At 41.7% G+C, this 23,140-nt stretch overlaps 2 protein-coding genes across 2 annotated transcripts; one reads left to right on the forward strand and one right to left on the reverse strand.

The window, feature by feature from the left end:
- Positions 1-8,140: 8,140 nt before the first annotated feature.
- man2c1 (mannosidase, alpha, class 2C, member 1) lies at positions 8,141-16,805 on the forward strand. Its single transcript, XM_049574303.1, has 26 exons — positions 8,141-8,300; positions 9,817-9,942; positions 10,031-10,154; positions 10,253-10,323; positions 10,402-10,579; positions 10,660-10,849; positions 11,421-11,527; positions 11,606-11,716; positions 11,826-11,918; positions 12,019-12,135; positions 12,219-12,314; positions 12,420-12,565; positions 12,909-13,032; positions 13,785-13,906; positions 14,004-14,089; positions 14,174-14,320; positions 14,409-14,491; positions 14,572-14,666; positions 14,748-14,852; positions 14,938-15,094; positions 15,181-15,324; positions 15,481-15,590; positions 16,084-16,163; positions 16,240-16,382; positions 16,469-16,572; positions 16,666-16,805. Exons 1-26 carry the CDS (start codon positions 8,200-8,202, stop codon positions 16,775-16,777), a joined length of 3,072 nt encoding a protein of 1,023 aa, XP_049430260.1. The 5' UTR covers positions 8,141-8,199; the 3' UTR covers positions 16,778-16,805.
- Positions 16,806-17,093: 288 nt separating this feature from the next.
- On the reverse strand, positions 17,094-23,087 carry neil1 (nei-like DNA glycosylase 1). Its single transcript, XM_049574304.1, has 10 exons — positions 22,786-23,087; positions 21,116-21,601; positions 20,914-21,033; positions 18,889-18,997; positions 18,692-18,785; positions 18,470-18,591; positions 18,356-18,383; positions 18,193-18,263; positions 17,904-18,114; positions 17,094-17,796 (listed from the first exon to the last, which is right to left on the reverse strand). The coding sequence occupies exons 2-10, from the start codon at positions 21,568-21,570 to the stop codon at positions 17,750-17,752; spliced, it is 1,257 nt and encodes a 418-aa protein (XP_049430261.1). The 5' UTR covers positions 21,571-21,601; positions 22,786-23,087; the 3' UTR covers positions 17,094-17,749.
- Positions 23,088-23,140: the final 53 nt, after the last annotated feature.

The following is a 23,140-nucleotide window of genomic DNA, read 5'->3' on the forward strand; positions in this document are numbered from 1 at the left end:
GCATATTTTGCAGATTTCTTCCCCGCTGCATTTTGCACCTTTCACTGTGAACTTGTTTTTAAAATTGAGTCTTTTTCAGGAACGCACAGGGCCGGAGTGTGTGCCAGCACACACTGGCCGATAACTGTGCCAAACTGCCTGAAATAGACTCACTGTCTCATTTAAACATTATGGTATAGTCTTCAGTTCAGTAATATATGTCTCAGCAAGAAGATTCTGGGCGGCAGAAATCAGAATGCAGCATGTAACCCAGAGGCGATGGTGGAAAGATACTTTGCCGTTTCTCATACTGAGGCTGTTCAGGTCCAGGGCTCTCATGGAGCTTAGCGGACAATATTAACTGAAGAGTAAAGCAATATGTGTCACTCAGAATGTTGGGAAAACAATGACTCCATACGGCAAAATCTCTAGTAACTGAAATAAGTTGATATATTATATATATATTATATATATTTGTGCTACAGTTGTGTTCATTAAGACTTCATTAAGTATGACTATTTAAGTGAGTCATTTAAATGTTCGGTGCTCAACTACTTAAGAGGTAAAGGTTAAGACCGGCTTGGATTTTGTGTGCATGTGTGTACCAGGCAATATTACCAATCCAGAGGAATGTCTGAGATGATTTTACTGACATCATGTTAAAGCAGACAGGGAAGATTTCTAAGAGCAGAGTGTTGACATTAAGGTCCTGTATACATGTATTTTTAAAAAGGGATATTTCCCCCCTCCCACATGACCTTTATTTGCAAAATATTTTCTATTGCTGCTTCCGAATAAGTTCAAAACTAGCCGCCCACAGACGCCATAACGGGAGATATGATGAACTCACTGTCTTTGGTTTAGTTTTAATCACTGTTTGATGATCCAGGGTGCTTCTGTTGGTTTTAGAGTTGACTGATGTGCAGGATGTGCGGAGAATTGCAAGATGACACTATGAACGGATTGTCTTGACTGTCCCGTTCAAAAAAATGAAAACAAAAATCACCAAATAAATAGGTTTTCACAAAAACAAAGTTCAAATCAACGGGGTATTAAACAACTTCACCAAACAATAAAAACTAAGATTAACCCCCCCAAAACATGGCGGTTTCAAACTGTAACCCCTTGGTGTCTTTCACACTCCACACTAGCTTGAGCACTCCTGCCTTTAATTAAAGGTTCCCGAGATGCCAGGTCAGGTGGCACATTAAAGTGACTCAAAAAATAATAGGAAACTAGGACTTGCTAGAAATGCTCTAACAATTTCCATCCACACTAGATTGCAAAAACGACTCCAAACGCTGGCAGGTGTTAGCTGTCTTCCCCAGGTTGCCCCCATCACAAAGGTGGTAAAGTGTCCAGGCTAATGCTAACTTTTTTTGTGGAAACACCTACTGGAAATCTCATTATTGATGATCCCCTTCAATATAAAGATGAAAAAGCTCACTCAAAGGTAAGAGTGATGCTCTGTATAAGTTTTCCTGCTACTCCTTGACAATAATCCCATTCTTGAAATCGTCCCTTGATCTGCGGGTTTGAGCAGGCCTAATTCAGAGCCGTCGTTTCTGGCGGACTTTAAACCGCAGTTTCTGTCGGACCAACTAACATTGGATGCAGCGGACAGCTCCGTTCGTCTGTGAAGTGGTGCGGCAATACAATAGTTTAAGGGTGTAGTAGTGTTTAGACCGAGCAGTGCTAACAAAACGTAAACAACGCGGCATCTACAAACCGCCATTGTTGTTATTGTCTCTGGCACGTGCTCATTACACAAAGCAACAATGAAATGCATGAACTGAGGAGATTAATTAGTGAAGAAAAACTCAGTTTGCGTGTGGACGACGGGCCAAAACATTGAGGAAAATATATGTTTTCAAAAATATCTGTATACAGCTGGACACGGCCTAAATGTGGTTTAAACATTTCTACAACAACAAGTGCGCCATGTTTGAGTATGTGCGAGTCTATACTGCCAGCTTGTGTCATGAAAATACGTGTTTCTTATATAAAAGGCATTAAAGTTATAATTCTTTGTTAAATCTTTAACACTTTATCTCTTTTTCCCCAAATGGTGTCAAATCTGAGGCGTCTATTCCTCTGTGATTTTCACTTTCACCTTCTCTCTTCTCTCTTTTTCTCTGTTACTCAGCTGACCTTTCTTGGATAAACACTGGTATGTTGCTTCTGGATATTTTGTGCTTCTTATCTCTTGTATGTCATCTTTAATTTCATATGCAGCATCGAGGGATCCCCCTGTTTTAGGCCACTAACAAATAAGATAACAGAAGACTTAAATGACCTTTTCTCTGTCTGATTTAGTTCATAGAGGAAAATAATATCAGAAATCATGGCTTCAATTAATGATCCAACTAAACCAATAATAAAATGAATGTATAGATTGCATAGAGTAATGTGAAATATAACAACATAATGATTATTTCTCATACTACTAAAACATTTGGTTTAACAAGTGAATGATTTAATTGTTTGGGTCAAAGTTTTGTTGATTTAATAAATTTACAGTGATTTATTCCCATTTATGATTTGACAACTCACCATACCAAATGAAGACATAGAGACCTTAATTATCACATAATCCCTTCTGCTTCTGTTGCTCCATGCTTTGCAGGTTTACTGGTTCCCATACTGGTGGGCTCTGCACTGGGACTTGTTCTTATTGTCTCTTTAATATGCTGTCTAGTCAGGCTAAAAAGGTAAGCGAAGGGCAAAACAAGACCACAAAAACGCTTGCTGAGATGCTGATGCTGTATTAAAAGTGTTGTCATCATCATCATCATCATCATCATCATCATCATCATTTCCCTCATTAAGCCATGTGATACAAGCTTATGAATTGTTTGTCAAACCTGGTGCACATCATACTGTTCGAAGACATTTGTACGCCTGAATCCGAGTGAACAGATTCAAAACTTTCCATGGTTTATTTTAGGTGGTGACATTTATATATTTATATAACATGGACAATTGCAAAGGGCATTTCAAGACGACAGTTAACCCAAATTGACCCTAACATGTAGGCTTTTCTAAAAAGGAGCCGAAGACTTTATAGGAGTGGTGTCCTCATTAGTTGAGATGTTTGGAAGTGTACAGTCACTTGTGCCACTCTCAGTCATCCTTGACAGTGTGATGTCGCATCTTATGAGCCCATTTTGTATAATTGTGGTCTTCTATAAAAGTCTACCGTAGTGGTTCCCTAGAGAATATTTTCTAGGGTTTGCATCACTGTGTGATTTGCAGAGATTTTTTTGCGGTGCATAGTTAAGAATGCATTTGAGAATCCACTTTGAAATTGGAGAAAACTAGCTTACAAAGAAAAGTAGAATAGTCGTGATGCAGTGTTCTGCTGGGAAACCTTGGGTCCTGGGTCCACCCACCCACACTGCTGCAGGCCAAGTACATCCCCTCATGGCAACGGCATTCCCCAGTTGCAGTGGCCCAGGACAATGCTCCATGCCACACTGCAAAAACTGCTCAGGAATGGTCTGAGGAATGTGACAAAGAGCTCAAGGAGTTGACCTGGCCTCCAAATTTCCCAGATCCTAGTCTGACCAAGCATCCTTGGGTCTTGCCAGTACCCCACCTTGCAACCTACAGGACTCAAAGGATCCGCCGCCAATGTCCTGGTGCCAGACACCACAGGAAACCCACAGAGGTCCTGTGTCCGTGCCTTAACAAGCCAGAGGCCCCACTGTGGATCAGACCTGGCTCTGACCTGTTGAGTCATGGACACGGGATCTCAGGGATGCCAGCAAGTCCCACAGATGGTCAATTGGATCGGGATCTGGAGAATTTGGAGGTCAGTTTGAGGCCTTAAGGACTATCTCATGATCCTCGGGCCATTCCTTTGCAGCTTGTGCAGTGTGGCATGGCACATTACCCTGCTTTTTTTTTTTTTTTTTTTTTAATTTAACTTAATTAATTAATTATTTTTTAAAGGGTATTTCTACCTACAGTTGACCTAAATTGACCCCATCATGTAGGATTTTTTTTAAACCCACTGTATAGGTGTGGTGTCCTCATTAGTTGAGATGTTTGGGAGTGTACAGTCACTTGTGCCGCTCTCAGTCATCCTCGACAGTGTGATGTCGCATAAATTATGAGCCCATTTTGTATAATTGTGGTTTTCTAAAAAAGACTACTGTAGTAGTTCCCTGGTGAATAATTTGTAGGGTTTGCATTACTGTGTGACTTGCAAAGATATTTTTTTTTGCAGTAGAATGCATTTGAGAATTCACTTTTAAATTTGAGAAAAGTAGCTTTGGAAAAATGTGAAATAGTTACAGTTACTGTAGATGTACATAGCGGCAAACATGAGATGAATGACAATATTTTTGTCCATTTCTCATATATTTATTTATATAAAATAGACGATTGCAAACGATACCTCAAGAGCATAGTTCACCTAAATTGACCCTAACTTCCATGTTTTTTTTTAGAAAGGGAATCAAAGACTTTATAGGGGTGGTGTCCTCATTATAGTTGAGATTTTTGAGAATGTACAGTCACTTGTGCCGCTCTTAGTCATCCTCGACAGTGTGATGTTGAGTAAATTATGAGCCCATTTTATATAATTGCGGTTTTCTATAAAAGACTACCGTAGTAGTTCCCTAGAGAATATTTTCTAGGGTTTGCATCACTGTGTGACTTGCAGAGATTTTTTGTTTTGTTCTGTTTTGCGGTACATAGTTTACAATGCATGTGAGAATAGACTTTTTAATTGGAGAAATCTGAAGTGTAAGAGTTACAGTAACTGTAGCTTCTTAAAGCAGCAAACATGAGAGGAATGACAATGTTTGCTTTTTACAGGACTGTAAAACAACATCACTAACTAGGTGACACGCCTGCTAAACTGTTCAGTTTTTAGTATTTGAGGAACTGAATCTGTAGAGGAAATTTCTGCGTAGGTGCTATGTTATATAACCATTAATTAACTTCCACATTCAGGAGGAAACAAATATGGAGTGGATGAAAATACTATATAAACCCAAATGGCTTAATTGAATTAAAAATAGGATGGAAGAAACTTTAGAAAACTGCAACATTTAAAATTAAAGACAGACATTTGGAAGAGGTTGGCACATTTAAAAATAAAACAGGGGCCATTTAATTTTTTTTTTTTTTTCATGGTTTGCAGTGTCAAAAAAATTTCACTTTTCTTGGGATTTTAATGGCGAAATAGCCAAATCTGTCATCTTTAGACACAAGAGTATGAAGACATCATATATTTCTGCTCTCACAAATATATCTGGGGAAAAATGAGCATGTCTTTGAGATAGAATATGTAAATAAGAGTCACTCAGGAGGTAAAATGTGCTTTGAAGCTGTCAACACATCAGCGGATACCACGTCTGCTCTTTCATTTCTTTATGCTAATGTTACAAAATCTGCTTCTGGAGGTGTAAGGCTGAGTGACAGTCTCATCACAGATGGGTTGGTGGCAGGCTGTCTGCATTAAACAGTGTCAAATGTGTCTCCTATCTTCGAATGTTCTTTTGACGTCTCTTTCCCCACACCAAAAATCATCAGCAGCAATCTCTGTTTATACTTCTTAATCATATATCATGGAACTGTATAGCAAACATTATCTTGACAGCAAAACAAACCTCAGCAAGAGTACTGAGAGATTTAATCAAGTGCTGAATGCATTATGGTTCTTCTATTCTGTAGATCTGGTGCCGAGCGGGACAAAAACAAAGGCGTTGGATACAACATCGGAGAGAGAGACGAGTACGGCTCAAGAGTATAGCCCATCGTTCTGTCCCTCCGATCTCACCATGACACCATTGTCCCATTGCATCACTCATTCTGTATTTGTGTCCTATATGGGTCAGTTGTGGAAGCATGAAAGGTTTAAGTCGGTCACATGGTAAAGTTTGCATGCAGCTCTGGGCTTTTTGGGAAGCACTCCTTTTTTTCTCAAGCCACAGTCTGGACCCTCATCGCTGTGTTGTGGCAGGCAGAACATGGTCGGCCTCCATGCTGGGTGTTTTTTAATGCTGTATGATTACTTCCGTAGAGCAAGAGAAACAGCTGTCCTCTCTTATGCCCCTATTATTTATCTGGCATGATGTGGTGAGTATCTCAAGGAGAGAAAAACACAGTAAAGCCAGAGCTGAACTGGTGAGACTCTCAGGTCAAGTCCGACCGTGGCACCCGGGCTGTCCTGACGTGGTAAAAAGCCCAAACCCAGTCCAAACAATAGGGGGACAGGACTTGACAGACATCCCTGATGGTAGGGTGGCCTGAGAGGAATGGGCTATAGGCCTACCACATTTTTCCACCAACCCTGTACTTAGAGCTGCTCTATGGATTTCATAATAAAAGGGCGCTTGGCTACGTACAAACACAGAGACACACAGCTCTTTCCCTGTGAATAATGCTGAGGGGAAAAAAAAGGCTTTTGTGTTTTCAGGCTGCATGTGGGCTGACCCCTAACCCCTGTCCGCCTCTTTGATCACAAGACTAACTCCCTGGCCCTCCTGAGAGCCACTCAGCGAGACTGAAGCCTGTTCAGTTAACGCTGGGAAGTTGTTGCATCATCATGCCGTCCTCACTGGGTTCCCCTTCACCATCTCCTCTGCCTTTATTATATTCATGCGTTTCTTTGGGATCATTTTAGATGTTAGTTTATATTCAGTGAACAGTGCATGCATGCTGATGGCATATAAGGTGACACTTTTACTGTAGTTTAGTCCGTTAAATAAGCTATCTGGTAAAATGAGGAAATGGCATGGTAAGGAGAAGCACAGGGTGAATGTTTCTCTACAATAAAGTGTTACGACAGCGCGCACAATCCTCCATGACATTTATCAGATTATTTTGCCTCTTCATTGCTGCTTGTGGCCTCATTTTACTGTTAATATCCTGTTGTCATATTTTAAAACAATGTGCCACTCCATGTGTTAAACTGTAGTTGTTTTGTACATTTGTGCCATGATGTTCTGTGTATATTGAGTGTAAATAACTGCTGTCCCAGAAGAAAGAATAAATATGTTTTTAAGTTAAATGTAATTTTCATTGCATTGTATAACTCTCAATAGTAAATCCCAAGTCTAGCAGCCTTACTTTAAAGCTGTAGTTGTAACTTTTATTAAAACAAAAAGTAGTTGAAACTGTCTCCATATTCACACAATATAGACAGATAATTACTGAAAAAAATTCATATTCCTCAGCCTACTCTGTTGCCTTGTCATGCTTTAAATGGCCTTAACACACATGAATGAAAACAACCAGTCAGTCGAGAAGACTCTTAACTCCTCATGTCAATCACAGTTTATGAACTGCAGTCAAACTGTGAAACGAGGCAGCACTGATCAAATATGAATCAAAATTCTGTGACTGCATAAGTCATTTCACCCGGGGAATGACATGCAGGGAATGACATGCAGAAAGGGGCCATGGGTTGGAATTGAGACCTCAACTGCTGCAGCAAGAACAGGGCCCCTGTACATGCTGGCTCACCTGGTAGAGCAGGCACCCCACGCAAAGATTTTAGCAAATGTCATTAGAAGCAGCTGGAAGTGAGGGAGGGACATGATTTTTTTTTTATCTGTCTCATGTACTTCTTTCAGAATATAGGGACAGATTTTTATGATTAAACTTTTTAACCTTTTTAAACTTTTGTCATGCAACATTTACACCACATCATATTGCATCTTATTTCCATCCACTTAGCATAAACCCATAAACGAACACAGAGCAAGGACGGGACCCAGAGATATCAGCTGACACATTAATCACTTTTACAGATCATCTCCAGTTATGGACACCAAATATTTCTGAAAACAGAATATAGTGATAGTTTAAGCAAATATGACCAGTAGCTATTTTGATAAAAGAAACCAACTGTAGCTTTAAATGTGATTCAGTGACCTACAGAGTCATATTTTGACCTGTATGACCTATTTTGACCTTGAATACTTGTTCACAAAAAACAAATAGTTTACATTATTTTACAAACTGTACCCATTAAACAAAAAACAAGCCCACTGGTGACACTGGTGACAAAGTTCACTTGCCCTTCCTGACCCATGAGAGTGGAAACAAACACAAAACATGTCACCTCGTTGCCAGTTGTTGAACATGCCCGCCATCTAGTGGCCGATTATATTAACTACAATAATCCGTTTTACTTCCGGGTCTTCTGTGGAGCATGTTCCGTGATGTGAGAGCCCAGTGTTTGTGATATCTTCAAACTCCGTGATGTATCACCAGCCTGTGCTGAAGAACAGGCGCACTCTCCTCGAGAGAGCAGAGAAATTCATCTCTGATATTTACTTCACAGACTGCAACCTGAGAGGACGGTAAGCTCCTGTCATGCAGCTGCACTGACTCTGACTGCAGTGAACTGTAGTGCACTAGACCAGACGTGTCTCTGCTGCTTTCTGTTACAGTTTCTACAAGTTTTTCATTCATATCTTACACACGAATGCACACAGTGTTTTTTATACCAGTCTACCTGATCTTGCAGTGATTGATTTCATTTGATGCCCAGTAGCAGAGGTGAAACCTGGTCATTGTTTTGCAAGTCATTTATAAGTCCCAGGTCTTTGCACTCAGGTCCAAAGGGCTAAACTTTAAGTTTCAAGTCCTGTCATAATGTCATTTACTGTTCATTTACTGTGAATAGTGAAGTGAGTAGAAGATGAACTGATCTCCAAAATACATGAAGTTAAAGATGAAACATGCTTTCCAATATTTTAAGCAAGATCAGTGTATTATTTTTGATTTGTACAAATTTAGAGTGAAAAAAGGAAATGAGCATTGTGCAAAAGTTTGGGCACCCCAAGACATTTGAGCACTCAACTTTTACTAGGGTCTCAGACCTTAATAAGCTTGGTAACCTTGTCCCATCAATCAGCAGCCATGGGCTCCTCTTCTGCCTAGCAATCTGAAAATGAAAATAACTGATGGCCACAAAGCAGGAAGAGGCAATCGGAAGAGAGCAGTGTTTTTCAGGTACCTATTTCCTCAGTTTGTGATGTTGTTAGGAAATGGTAGTTGACAGAAACTGTGGAGGTCAAGTTGAGGTCTGGATGACCAAGAAAACTTTCCAGAGAGATCTGCTTGTAGGGTTGCTAGAAGGGCAAATCAAAACCTCTGTCTGACCGCAGAAGACCTGCATGAAGATTTCACAGATTCTGTAGTGGTGGTGCTCTGCTCTACTGCACAGCAACACCTGTACAAATATGACCTTCGTGGAAGAGTTATAAGAAGAAAACCCCTTTTCTATGTCCTCACCACAAAATACAGCGTCAGAAGTTTGCAAAGGAACGTTTAAATAAGCCTTGTGCTTTTTGGAAACAAGTTAAAAAGTTAAAATAAAGATTTTTGGATGCAATGAGCAGAGGTGTGTTTGAAGAAAAAGGATCAACTGTCCAAGTGTTTAACACGAGGGATGGATCGATCATGCTTTGGGCCCGTGTTGCTGCAAGTGGCACGGGGAACATTTCACAGGTAGAGGGAAGAGTGGATTCAGTTTAATTCCAGCAAATTCTGGAAACAAACATCACAGTGTCTGTAAAAAAAAAAAGCTGGAGATGAACAGAAGATGGCTTCTACAACAGGACAATGATCCTAAACACATCTCGAAATCCATGATGGATTACTTCAAGAGGCACAGGCTGAAGGTTTTGCCGAGGCCCTAATTTTGTCTAGTCGATCCTAAAGTTATCAAATTTGTGGCTGAAATCCAAGTTATGTGACTCAAGTGCACACCACTGCTCAAAAGGTCTGTTAAGTCAATACTGATCTCATATGTAATGTGCTGGTGTAAGGGCTATATTAATAAGTTTGACTCTGAATGATTATTCTCTGCAGACTCCATGGAGATTCTTGCCCGCTGGAGTCCGTCGCCTCCTTCTTGTCCTCCAAACGGATCACATTCACAGAAGCCTCCAAACAGACCTTTGCACCGTATAAAGTGGGTGACACCTTCGGACCCACGTAAGTAATACTGTCACATTTTTATCACCCTCAGATTTTTTTATTCCCTCTGATCTTGGCAATAACCCAAGCTTGATGCTTGTTACAGGTGGTGGACATGCTGGTTTAAAGTGACCCTGAAAATCCCCGAGTCCTGGAGAGGGAAGGAGGTTCATCTTCTGTGGGAAAGCGATGGAGAAGCAATGGTTTGGAGAGATGAACAGCCAGTTCAGGTAATGTGGCAGCAGTTTTATTCAAGTCAAGCTACATTTAAGTGCCCAAAATCTTTGCTAAACACATGGCTGGATTTAATTGGGATGTGTGTTTGTAGGGTTTGACCAAAGAGGGTGAGAAGACGAGTTACATCCTGTCTGACTGTCTGACAGACGAGGAGCCACACAGGTCAGTTAACTAGAACATGAGTGAATTGCCGCTTTTGTAACTTTTAACTTGGCTCACAGATATATTCGTGTGCTTTAGTGTCACCCTTTACGTAGAGCTGGCCTGTAATGGGCTGTTCGGAGCTGGTCAGGGGTACATGATCGCAGCCCCAGATCCAAACAGGAAGTACTCTGTACAGAAGGCTGAGCTGGTGGTTTTTAACCGCGATGTTCAGGAGCTGCTGACAGATTTTGAGATGCTGATTGATATCATAAAGGTGAAGTCACACAAAAAGGTTTGCGTCGGTACATTATCTTACTTTAGGAAGCATTTGCTAACATTTCTCTTCCTTCGCAGGAACTCGGAGAGGGAGAGCAACGAGGCTACCAGGCACTCTTCACTGTCAATGAGATGGTGAACCTTTGTGACCCTTCTGATCCCAGCACTTTCTCCAGAGCTCACAGTCTGGCTCACGCCTTCTTCAGCCAGCGGAACGGAGACAGCCAGCACACTGTTCATGCTATGGGTCACTGCCACATAGACTCAGGTCTCAGTTTGTCTTGTGACTAAAATGTGTCCTTCTGAGTATGGAAAACTGAAGAAAAGATGGCGATGAATGCCTGGTCAGAGCTGTACTTTTGTTCACTGATAAGTGATTAGATATTTACTGATTTAAATCAGAATTTTTTCAGTGTTTGACCATTTTATTTAGGCTACATCCTTCTCTGACTGCTTGTGTTTTGTTTAAAGGGAAAGAAGGTTGTGTAGAAAAGCATTTTTTTGGTGAAAGCACGGAAATCCTTTTTGGCACAGCACTAAAAACATTTTGCAGAAGGATAGTCTGGGGCGACTTCTAGCTTACCTAGTAGAATGTGTGTCCGGCATAGACTGAGTCATTGGCAGCAGCTCAGGTTTGAGTTGGACCCGTGGCCCTTTGCTGCATGTCATCAACTCTCTATGCCCCCGTTTCCTGTCTCTTTCAAGCTGCACTGTCAATTAAGCAATCAAATGCCCCCAAAAAATCTTTAAAAAAAGGAAGTAAAACAGATTGAAAATGCTCATAAAATCTTCTAGTATTTTTGTCAAACTAGTTAACACATCTGACTCTGTATCTGCAGCTTGGCTGTGGCCCTACGAGGAGACCATTCGCAAATGTGGCCGAAGCTGGGTGACAGTGATCCGCTTAATGGAGAAGAACCCCGAGTTTGTTTTTACTTGCTCTCAGGTAATTCCCCACTAACACAGTTTTGTATGAGCCATTAAGGACCCTTTTCAGTTTTGACCTTTTTTGCATTCTGTCCAGGCCCAGCAGTTCCAGTGGGTAAAGAGCTGGTACCCGGGACTCTTCTCTCAGATTCAGCATTATGTCAAGAAAGGCCAGTTCATCCCAGTTGGAGGAACGTGGGTGGAAATGGTGAACCTGATATTTGAAATCAATTGCATTTCATGTAGTTCATGTGTATGGTATTCACTGTATTATTTGGGCTGATGATGTAATCCTAAATTACATGTTTGCCTGTCAGGATGGCAATCTGCCGTCAGGTGAGTCCATGGTGCGGCAGTTCCTGGAAGGCCAGCGCTTCTTCAACCGTGAGTTTGGGCTTCATTGCAAAGAGGTAGGGATTCATAAAAAATACATATCCTGAGTTGACCTCTGTCTGCTGCATTTTTGGCCTTTTTTCATTACACATGCATAATATAAGGATCTCTCTTTAGTTCTGGCTTCCAGATACGTTTGGCTACTCTGCTCAGCTTCCTCAGATAATGCAGGGCTCAGGCATTTCCAATTTCTTGACACAGAAGCTGAGCTGGAACCTCGTCAACACCTTTCCTGTAAGTGGGCACTGATTGGAAATCAAAAACATTTCTTGGATTGTTTAGTTTTGATTTTTAGTTTTGATTTCTTTTCCTTCAAGCACAACACATTTTTCTGGGAAGGTCTGGACGGCTCGAAGGTTTTAACGCACTTCCCACCAGGAAATTCCTACGAGATGAAGGGCAAGGTCGAAGATGTGAGTTTGGTTTATGGCTCACATGACATGGCGAATGCTGAGTCTGTGAAGAAGGTGTTTACAGTCCTCACAAATCTTACACCTGTAGTTTTTCTCTGCCCGCAGCTGGTGAAAACTGTGAAGAATAACAAAGATAAAGGCAGAGCCAACCACAGTGCAGCGCTGTTTGGTTTTGGCGATGGTGGAGGTGGACCCACGCAGCTGATGCTAGACCGACTGCACCGCGTCCAGGACACAGATGGACTTCCCAAGTCAGTTCCTGTCATACATGTCAAACTCAGCATTCATCAGTAACAAAAGCCAAGCCCAAACTGAGGTGGAAACACTTCCCACAAGTGAATTAGTCATGACTTACTATATTCACCATACTTTTCCTGCACTGTGGTGTTTTTATAATCGGGTGTGCCAGCACGTAGGCAGGAGTCTCCACCAAGTCTGCTGTATGCAAAAGGATATGAGTGATGTCTACTGATGTCATTTTGGTGTAGTTTTACAATACTGCTCAGTATTATCATGTTTTAGTCAGAATGAATAACAAAGGTGTAACCAGAGACGTCACTGGTCACTTCCGTCTCACATTCTTGTGTTTCTCAGGGTCCTGACATCCAGTCCTGACAAGCTTTTCTCTCAGCTTCAGGCAGACTCAGCTCTGCTTTGCATCTGGACCGGAGAGCTCTTCCTTGAGCTGCACAATGGCACATACACCACACAGGCTCAGGTACTGTTTTCAGAGTCCTCATTATAGGGAGGAAATGAGACTTTGCAATAGGAATTCAAGCGCACAAATAAGCTAGAAAATAAAGCATAACCATGAGAGTGTGACTAATAAAACTATAGAATTTCTAAATATTTTTTTAGGTGTAAATATTCCCTGGATGGTGCAGCTTTATGTTAAATGAACCTTCATTTAAATAGCGCCTTTCTAGTCTTCTGACCACTCAAACTGCTTTTTCATATGCTGGTGGCTGAGGCTGCCACACAAGGGGCCACCTGCTCATCAGCCATCAGGAGCATTTTTGCACTTTACCCAAGGATATTGTGACATGCAGACTGAAGAAGCCGGGGATCAAACTGCCAATCATCCAATTAGTGCAACCCGCTCTTCCTGCTGAGTTATAGCAGCCTTTAACACACAGAAAGACTGTATGGGAAACAGTATTTACATGTAGGATTGACTTGGATTGTTACATCTTACCAATCATACCAGTAGTATTCATTGCTAAATATAACTATTTATTAATAAATACATATTAATAAAGGTAGATACACAAGCCTTTATGCAGGGGGCAGGCATAATAACCAGTCAAAATAATACAGTCCCACAGGAAACACCATCACAGACAAAGGGTCGTACTTGTCCAGGAAATAGACATTAAATGTATGAAGTATAAAATAACAACAAAAACATTTAAAATGCCTTTTTTGTACCATTAAGTGCAGTTATTTTCATGCTTGCTTTGTTGTTTCCAGATTAAACAAGGGAACCGGCAGTGTGAGGCGCTGCTTCATGACATTGAGATAGCCAGCAGCTTGGCGCTGTGTCACGACAGGACATTTCAGTATCCTGTGGAAAAACTGCAGGCGCTCTGGAGGTCCGGAGGCACTTATCAATGCTTGATGATGAATAAATAAATAAATAGCCTTTGTTGTTACAGTATAAAAATAGTTTCTTTGGTTTTCCCCTTTCAGGCTGCTTCTTCTAAACCAATTCCATGACGTGATTCCTGGCAGCTGTATAGAGATGGTTGTGGAGGATGCGCTCAGGTATTATGAAGGTGAGTTTCGAGCTGTCCATTAAAACCACAGCTATATTGTTTTATTGTTTTCCTAAATAAAAAGTACATCACACTGTGTGGCAGATATCCGCAGAGACGGTGCTACGCTGCTGCGTGATGCCTGTAGAGCTCTGGGGCCGAAAGGCAACTCCGCTGGTGTGTTCAACTCACTGCCATGGGAACGTCATGAAGTCATTGAGACTCATGATGGTGCTGGTAAACCTCATCTGGGTATGATACGTAGATGTTTACAATATTCATGTCATTGCTGTCCAGATTACAACTGCATAGCTGATGCTCTGTGGTATCTGTACTGCAGCTCTGGTGAGAGTTCCCAGCATTGGTTGGTCTCCTGTCAAAGAGGCACTACAGCCTGAGGCTCCAGTCTCCGTCACTGTTCAAGTACGTACTATATATAGAGCGTTTATTCATTTAGCTGTGTTGTAATTTAATTTGGCTAACTGAGATGTCTAACATCACAGGCCGACGGCACTGTCCTCATGGAGAATGGGATTTTACAGGCTGTCATAAACAAAAATGGCACTTTGGCGTCGCTCTGCTTGATCAGTGCAAACAGGTATTGTAGGATCACATGTGACCACCTGTGTTTTTTCTCTTACAACGTCAACATGAATGAATTAACGTGTGTTGATTTCAGAGAGGCCATCTCTGACAGCTGTCATGGGAACCAGTTTGTTATGTTTGATGATGTCCCTCTGTACTGGGATGCTTGGGATGTTATGGACTACCACCTGCAGACAAGGTGTCGATTATTAGTTACATTTCATCACAGTATTTGCAGGTGTTTCCGACATGTCAAAAACCTAACAGCAGAACTGACTCTACAGAAAGCCGGTGCAGGAGGTGGTGCAGCCTGTTCGTGTGGTGTCCTCTGGTGGGCTCCGAGGCAGTGTCAGCTTCACTCTCAGGATCAGTGATAAGAGCACCATCACACAGGAGATTGTCTTGGACGCCATGTGTCCTTACATCAGGTTCAACACTGAGGTACTTTATATCATGCATGATATGATATGAAGAAATGTAGAGAATCACTCATCAGAATACAAGAAATGTTGCATCCTCTATTTCAGGTGAAGTGGGCAGAGTCACACAAGTTTCTTAAGGTGGAGTTCCCCGTGCGAGTACACAGCCCCAGTGCTACATATGAGATCCAGTTTGGTCATCTGCAGAGACCCACACACAGGAACACTTCGTGGGACTGGGCCAGATTTGAGGTACAACACTGTGCAAGTAGGCCAATGTTCAGCTTATGGCCAATGTTCAGCCCTGCACGTCTAAACTGTAGGAAGACAGGGCTCCATGATGCTGTTATAACAAATTGAAATACTGTGTATTGTCTTTGCTGTTTTTCATCATGGTTTCCTTCTCAGGTTTGGGGTCACAAATGGGCCGATTTGTCGGAGCACAACTTTGGGGTTGCGCTGCTGAATGACTGCAAATACGGCTACTCAGTCCACAAGAACACTATGACGCTGTCCCTGTGAGGTTTCCCACTGCTCATATGCAACACTGCTAGTACAGGGTTCCCACATGTCCTTGAAATCCGTTAAAGATGTGAATTTTATGGGGAAAAAATCAAGGCACTGAAAGTTTTTTTAAAACAGAAATAAACAAACAGGGGTCATTGAACGTGCTTGAAGTCATATATTTTGTACAAAATATAATTTAGTTCTTCTGATATCATCTGCCACCACCGAGGCAGCACAATTGGGAAGCCTCACTCTCTTTAAATTTTACCTGTTAGCTTCTGCAAGCCTGCTAGAGCTCATAACTATGTAACAGTATTTAACCTCGATCTGTGGCCCACACTATGCCCTGTTGGGTCCGTCAGTTTGAGGAAATTGGGTCAGGAACATCCTCAAAAGCTCTTAAATTTGATGTTTACGAAGGTGTGGGAACCCTGCTAATGGTATAATTCACTTTCATCATACTGAAATAAATCTTTCATCTAACAGTAGATGTCTTTGTTCCAGACTGAGAGCACCCAAAGCACCAGATGCCAATGCTGACATGGGGACTCATCATTTCACCTATGCAATCATGCCACACTCAGGTAGGATTGATTTGTTCTCAGTAAATCTTTAAACTCTGTCTGTGGATCTCATAATGTTTTCTGTGTTGCAATAAAGGATCCTTCCAAGATGCCGCTGTCATCCAGAGTGCATACAACCTCAACTTCCCTTTGAGGTCAATCCAGTGCACTCCTGACACTGAGCCTTGGAGTGCCTTTTCTGTCAGCTCTGCAGCAGTCATCCTTGAGACCATTAAACAGGTATCCCATTAAATACTAAGTGTGACTTAGCTCGACTGTTAATCCACTCAGCCCGCTAATGGCTTTTGCTCTATTTACCACAACAGGCTGAGGACAGGAAGGGAGCACTTGTAGTCCGACTCTTTGAGTCACACGGGAGCAGTGTGACTGCAGCTCTCTGCACCGCCCTTCCGGTCAGGGAAGCCTGGCAGTGAGTATTTCTATTTTTAAAGTATTCACTGCCGTCTGGCATTCACATGTTGTATTGTCATCTAAGAACAATACTTTTTTTTCTCCCTTTCAGTTGTGATCTCTTGGAGAGACCAGACTCCACCCGACCAGCACGCATTACGTCAGAGGGAATCACTTTGAAATTCAGTCCCTTTCAAATTGTGTCACTTCTCCTTGTCTTGTAACAGAAACAGCATTTTACCAAACCTCAGGGTAGTACATCTTAAAAGTAGAAACTAGCGAAACCTTTTCCAATATATCACTTGGTGCTGGAATTTTTAAGACATCAAATAAAGGGCAAACTTTTTGAGATACTTATAGATGATGGTATGACAAAATTTAATGTAATTACTGTGCATCAAAAAGTAAACAATTGCAGACCTTTTGTAGAAATGTGTATTAAAAACAATATAAAAGTATAAAAAACAGACTGTATAAAAGTAGTAGATGTAGTTACCATGATGTCATCTAATGTGGTGCTTGTGGACAGTTGTTCTGAAGCTTTGAGTCTGGTCATCATTTTGGATTTTTGGAGCCAGAGTTGACCATAAATGGACAAGAGGGTGAATCTGACTAAGAAGCTGAGGACACCACAGTGGTAGCAACTTCTCTATCATAAGGAAGCCATGACCTAATACAGTGGTTCCTGACTGATACAGCCCCCGGGGTCCACAGTACAATATATTCAGCGTCATAGTTGTGTTTGGCCACGTCGCTGAGCTAGTTTGCTGTCTCTATCAAGTAGCTGTCCATTAGTCACTCAGTCAACGGCAAGAAACAGCACTTCAAACTAAAAGCTCTGTGCTGGAAATTCATTGTACTTAAAATTAAGTGTGTTCTTTGTAACCTCACGTTTGTGAGCCACTTGTGGTCCATTCAGAATGGACCCACGAGGAATTAGGAATCACTGCCCTATATAACCTGCTTTATCTCTATTTTACTCTTAAGGGGACCATGATTTACAAAGTGAACATCATGCTGTATTGATTGAAACTAGCATGGAGACCATAAACTCATACGGAAAATGGTTGGCTGACCATTAGAAAGAATGCAGGTGTTACAGTACTGGCACACTGGCTTCACTTCTCAGACCCCTGAGATAACGCCTTGATAAAAACATTAAAATAGTGCCATATAGCAATGCCTCCCCTTTCTCTTTATTTGCCGCTCTGTCTGGTCAGTCTCCCGCTCCGCCTCTGTGCACCTGCAAGGATGAGTTTGAGATTAACATTCTGTTTCAATACTGTTTCCAGTACTTCCCCCAGTAGCAAAGAAGACTTGTTTCATTTTGAGAGAATGCCATGAGCCCACCTGCAGTCGGCTCCACGCTGCTGCTCTTCCTCCTACGTGCAGTAGATCTCTTTTCATGTTGAGGTGTGTTTACTTTTGGGGACTTTTCAGCCTTTCTTCTCTTGGCTCCGGCTTCCTTTGGACATGCATCCTTTCCTTTCTTTGGTGTTCTGGTCTTAGTTTCCTTTTTGACTCCCTTCTTCTTTGATGTGCTTTCTGAGCGACTTCTGGCCTAATGAAGTCAAACTTGTGTTTAGAGTTACATCGGAGTTTATTGCTTGTCAAGCAAAAAGTAGTGATTAATTGATACCTTTTTCTTCTGTGTGTAATCATGGTCATCTTCTTTCTTTGCTCTCTTTTTTGCCTTGGGTGACTTTGGATCTATTGAGTGAGAAAGATGGATCAGTTTAGTCAGATACATTGACTTCTCTCTGATTTCAGCTGAAGTTCTGAGTTTCATGTATTCAAAGTACCTTTAGGCGCCATGGGGCCTGGCTCTCCCTGAAATTAGAACAGCAGATATTAGTATCAGTGATACTTAAATTCTGTGCTTGAGATTTAAATACAGGCTTTTGCATTTTACTCACTTTGAACCACATAGTTCTGCCATTGTGATCCCGGAGAGATTTCATTCCATCCACATAGTAACACTGCAGCCATGCCTGGAAGCCAGAGTAGTCTTGCTTCTGGGGATCGTAGCCCTTTCCACCTAAGATACAAAAGACCAGGATGCATTTCACAGGACAGTCTGAGTGTATTATCTCCGAATGAATCATTAAAATCTTTCACTTAACCGCATGATAACCAACCTAGGTTCACCACCTCCAGAGGCACTGTATGACACAGTCTGAGCAAGTCACCCATCTCCTTATTCACTCGTTTCTGTTTAGCTCTCCCTGAGGTCTGGTGCACAGAAGAAAGAAGACGCTGTTATAAAATTTAAAGCGGTGATTGTTGAGTGTCTGATGATCTAAATAAATGGGAGTCGCTGTCTGGGCTCTTTCACCTTTGTGCCCATGATCTCATTTTTCACAGGCTTCTCATTTTCACATAAATCTTCTGAGTCAAGGCCTTCCAGTACGGTCCTTGCGGCCACAAAGGGAGGGATGTTCAACCTAGAGAAAGATAGACTACGTTAGGCCCATTCTTTTGCCAAACAGAAAGGCTCTTTTGTTTTCAGAGTGCGTCTGAATCACTGTGCCTCCCCGCTGGAAGTAAGAAACAGAAGTGAAAGAAAGCCATTCTTTTTTTTTTTTTTTTTTATCTGGAGGGAAACAGACCTTGAAACTCATGAGAGCTGGTTCTGTTTCTAACAATACAAAACATGGGTTTTTTTCTTCACACCAGAATCTCACAGGAACAACACTTTCCAGAGGTTAATGGAAAAGTTTGTCCTTCTAATCTAAACTTGATTCTTTGTAGGAGAGAAGCACTAAAGCAAAGCTACTCCCTGTTGCCTTCTTGCTAACATTGTTGTTTTGTTCTTTCTTAAACTGTGTGTGGACCTACTGTTCGCCAAGGTCTGTCAGGACACGGCTTTCTGCTTTGTGTGTGTGCCTGTTTATCTCACTTTTTGGCTACTTTGTGGCCACTAGTTAACATCAGCAACTACAAATTGTCCATATGTGCACATCTATAGAAATATGTATTGTCTAACTGTAAATGAGTAAATACTGTAATCATTATTAGGGGTGCACTGTTTGAAGTGTTTCTCTTACATTACTGATTCTGATACCTCAACTCAGCGTATCCGTCGATACCAAATACCGGGTGCTTCCTCTGTGCTTGTGCTTTCTTTTTCCCAGATTTTATATCTATATACCTTACTGCAGTGGCTCTCAGAGGGTGTGCCATGGGATTTTGGGATAACCACACAATGTACTGCAATATTCAACTGAGCCTATACAAAAAGTTAGGAATGATTTTTTAATTGACTGTATCAGTAAGTTGTGGAAGGGAGCACTTGTAGTCCAACTCTTTGAGTCACACGGGAGCAGTGTGACTCTACTAAACTCTAGCTAAAAAATGTAGTTCCATTAATGTAAAAAACCTTCACAGGGAACCTTTTTGTCCCCGTCCATGTGTGGGAATCGTAATGCTGTGACACATCCTGAGCCCCAATTGGCAGCCAGTATGAGGGACGATAACATTTAAAGGGGGAAAGGCGTGAGCGGGACAATGGATCGCTTTATTGTACGAAGCAAATATCAAAGGACCAGCTAAGACGATCTACCACCGAAAGAAAAGATAATAAAAAAACTGACGGTATCACGGAAGCCACCTGTCTTTTTTTCCTAATCTTTATTGTCTTTTGTGATAAAAGTGATAACACACGTTATAAAAGCTATTGTGCACAGATATAAATACAGGTGTGCCTTGAGATTTTGGTTTGACCTTTGACGTGCCTTGGGCAAAACATTTTAAACCCACTGCTTTACTGAATGGCGCCTACTGGTTTTGTTTTCATGAAAGGTGACACAAGGCCATTGATTGCTGCGGCACTGAAAACTGAGTCAGCGGCCGAACTGACTGCAGCTGCTAGAGAAAACATTTTATAATGACATTGACAAAAATCGTTGAATTTAATTTAAGATGAAAAGATTAGTTGATCTGCAGCTAATTAATCTGCAACCATTTTGATAACTAACAAATAGTTGTAGTGTTTTTTCAAACAGAAATGCCAAAAATTCACTGGTTCCAGCTTTTCAAGTATGAAGATTTGTTGCTTTTTGGTGCGTTATTTATTCGTGAAATGAATATTTGGGGGGTTTAAACTGCTTGTTGGACTAAACAAGTAATTTGAGGATGACATTTTCAGCCACGGGACATTCAATTTTTGTCTTATTATGACTGTCGGTCAGTTGGTAGGTAGGTCCCATACTCAGATTATCCCAAAATTGGAGTGTTACTTACAGGCCCTTATATAAAGTGGATTGTCGTGTCATGGCTGATACCTGATCCACTTATTAAGGTCAATATAGGTACGTCCCAACACATATCGGACAGTTTGAGGATTGTTCATGGTCATTACCTGAAAAGGATTTCAGCTCTCAGGTAGTTCCCGATACCATTGAAGTACTTCTGATTGAGCAGAACTTCACAGATGGGTCGGTCAAAGGCTCGGTCAGAGAGGCTCGACACCACATTCTTCCTGCAAAATCAGTAACTGGTCAGTGGAATAATACTAATGTGGTTGAGCAGGTGACTGGAGTGACACTCTTAGCATTACTGACCTGAAGCTGTCATACTCAAACATGATGCATGGCCCTCTGTCAGGCTGCCACGTCCCGTTGGGCTGCCAGCTGCCAAACCTGCGTGTATCCACAAAGCTCAGCACTCTGCAGGGCGTCTCTTTGGAATAAAAACGCAGATGGGCATGCTTAGGCAGCTCATCCTCTGAGGTGAAGCGGAAATAGCCCGACATCCCAAAGCGAAAGACAATATCCATGGGCTGGTCTGCTTGTCCTGCCTTCACTCTCTTTTTTGTATCATCGCTCTTCATGGGCGTCAGAGTGAGCTTCACTTCCTTCCCTCTGGAAGTAGCAGTGATGCGATAGGCCTCACAGGTGAAGGGCACATCAGGACTTTTGCTGACCTCAGATTTTCTGACTGCTCCAGTGAACACCACTCCTGCACACAATTTGTTGATGTAAAGGCTGGCCAGGTGGAGCTCAGGTCCCTCAGGCATTTTGTTGGGAACAAATGAAGCTGTGTTGCAGCTGCAGAGAACAGAGTGGATAAGCAAAGATTATATAACAAAATAAAACACCCAGGGTCGTAGCTACCTTTGATGAACACTGGGAGCCTGTGTGTGTGTTTTGCAGCTTTTGGGAAGGTTAACACTCTACATGGTGGGCATTTCAGAAGCGTATTCAAGTATTTGAACACTGAATCATGGGCGGATTATGAGACAATGGGCCCCTGGGCAAAGGCATGCGGAGGGCCTCACCACATCTCCTCCATTTTGAGTATCTTTGTAGTCATTTTGTGTCTCTTGTGGTCGTTGTGCCCCTTTTCGTAGTCGTTGTGAGTTTCTTTGTGTCTCTTTCCAGTTGATTTGCATCTCTTTGTAGTTGTTTAAATTGTCTTTGTAGTCATTTTTAGTCTCGTCCTGGTTGGTATGTTTTAATTTAGGAGACATTTTGCAGGTGAAGGCCAGGGTAGCCTATAGGCCTGGTAGTAGCCCTGAGCTGGCCCATTCATTAATCCATCCATGCCCCTAATTTGTTTACATTAAAACTAATTTCAGGCCAAAAAAATAACATAAATGCTGTCAACTATAACTCTTCTCTCCCAGAATTATATTTCTGAAACAGTGGAGATGGCTTTGAAATAGCTTTTAGGACTTATTGAGAAATAAAACAATACATTTTGAAAAATCCAAATAACTGTTAAAAGACATTGTTTTTTGTTCATTTTTTCAAATAGTTGTGGAGTGTGTGTTGGGGACTTGTGACCTAAGAATTTCTAAAATCTTGGCCTCTATGCCACACAACAGAAGAGGGACCAAATGTGCATTCCTCCAGGCAGACACTTTAAGCTCTAAATCAATAGTATTTTTCTCAGTTTGGAGCCTCATGTGTGCAGACATACACATAACAAAGCATGCATGCACATCCTAAAACCAGTATCCGACCTCAAACCTGAAGCATTACTCACATAGACTACACATCGTGATACATCAGACCTTTGACTTTGCAAAATTACACACATCCTGCCGCAGACTACACAATCTCTCCAAGATCACCACACATCATGTCCTGGGTGTAAATTGTTGACCATGAAACCCAGTCTGAACAAAACAACGAACAAACAACAACGAACCAAAACAGTATGCACGCTGAAAAGGTCAAAGTAGGCGTTTTCTTTGAGTTGCAAGAAGCATCATGGTAAAACAACTCACCCAAACCAGGAAGTAGACACCACCGATGGTTAAACTCCGAGTTTTACTGCAGTCATGTAACCTGTGGAGTTTGCTGGGTTCTTCTCCTCTCTGCAAACCTGCACGTTGTGCAGGTAAAGCACTGTACCAGTTTCGCAACATGCATGTTACCAAACATGTTATATCATCGTGGATCACTTATTCATTCGGAAGTGTCGCGAGATCTCGATGCTTTCTCCGCTCGTTGAATGGTAAGTATCACTCGGGTGTTTCTCATCTAGCTGGATATTACTGTAATTTTCATATAATAATTAACTGAAGCAGCAGAAAAAAGACAAAGCTTTTCAAACGCACCGCAGAAACACAGCAGGAGTAA

This window comes from Epinephelus fuscoguttatus, linkage group LG4, assembly GCF_011397635.1.
Source record: "Epinephelus fuscoguttatus linkage group LG4, E.fuscoguttatus.final_Chr_v1".
Classification (NCBI taxonomy): Eukaryota; Metazoa; Chordata; class Actinopteri; order Perciformes; family Serranidae; genus Epinephelus; species Epinephelus fuscoguttatus.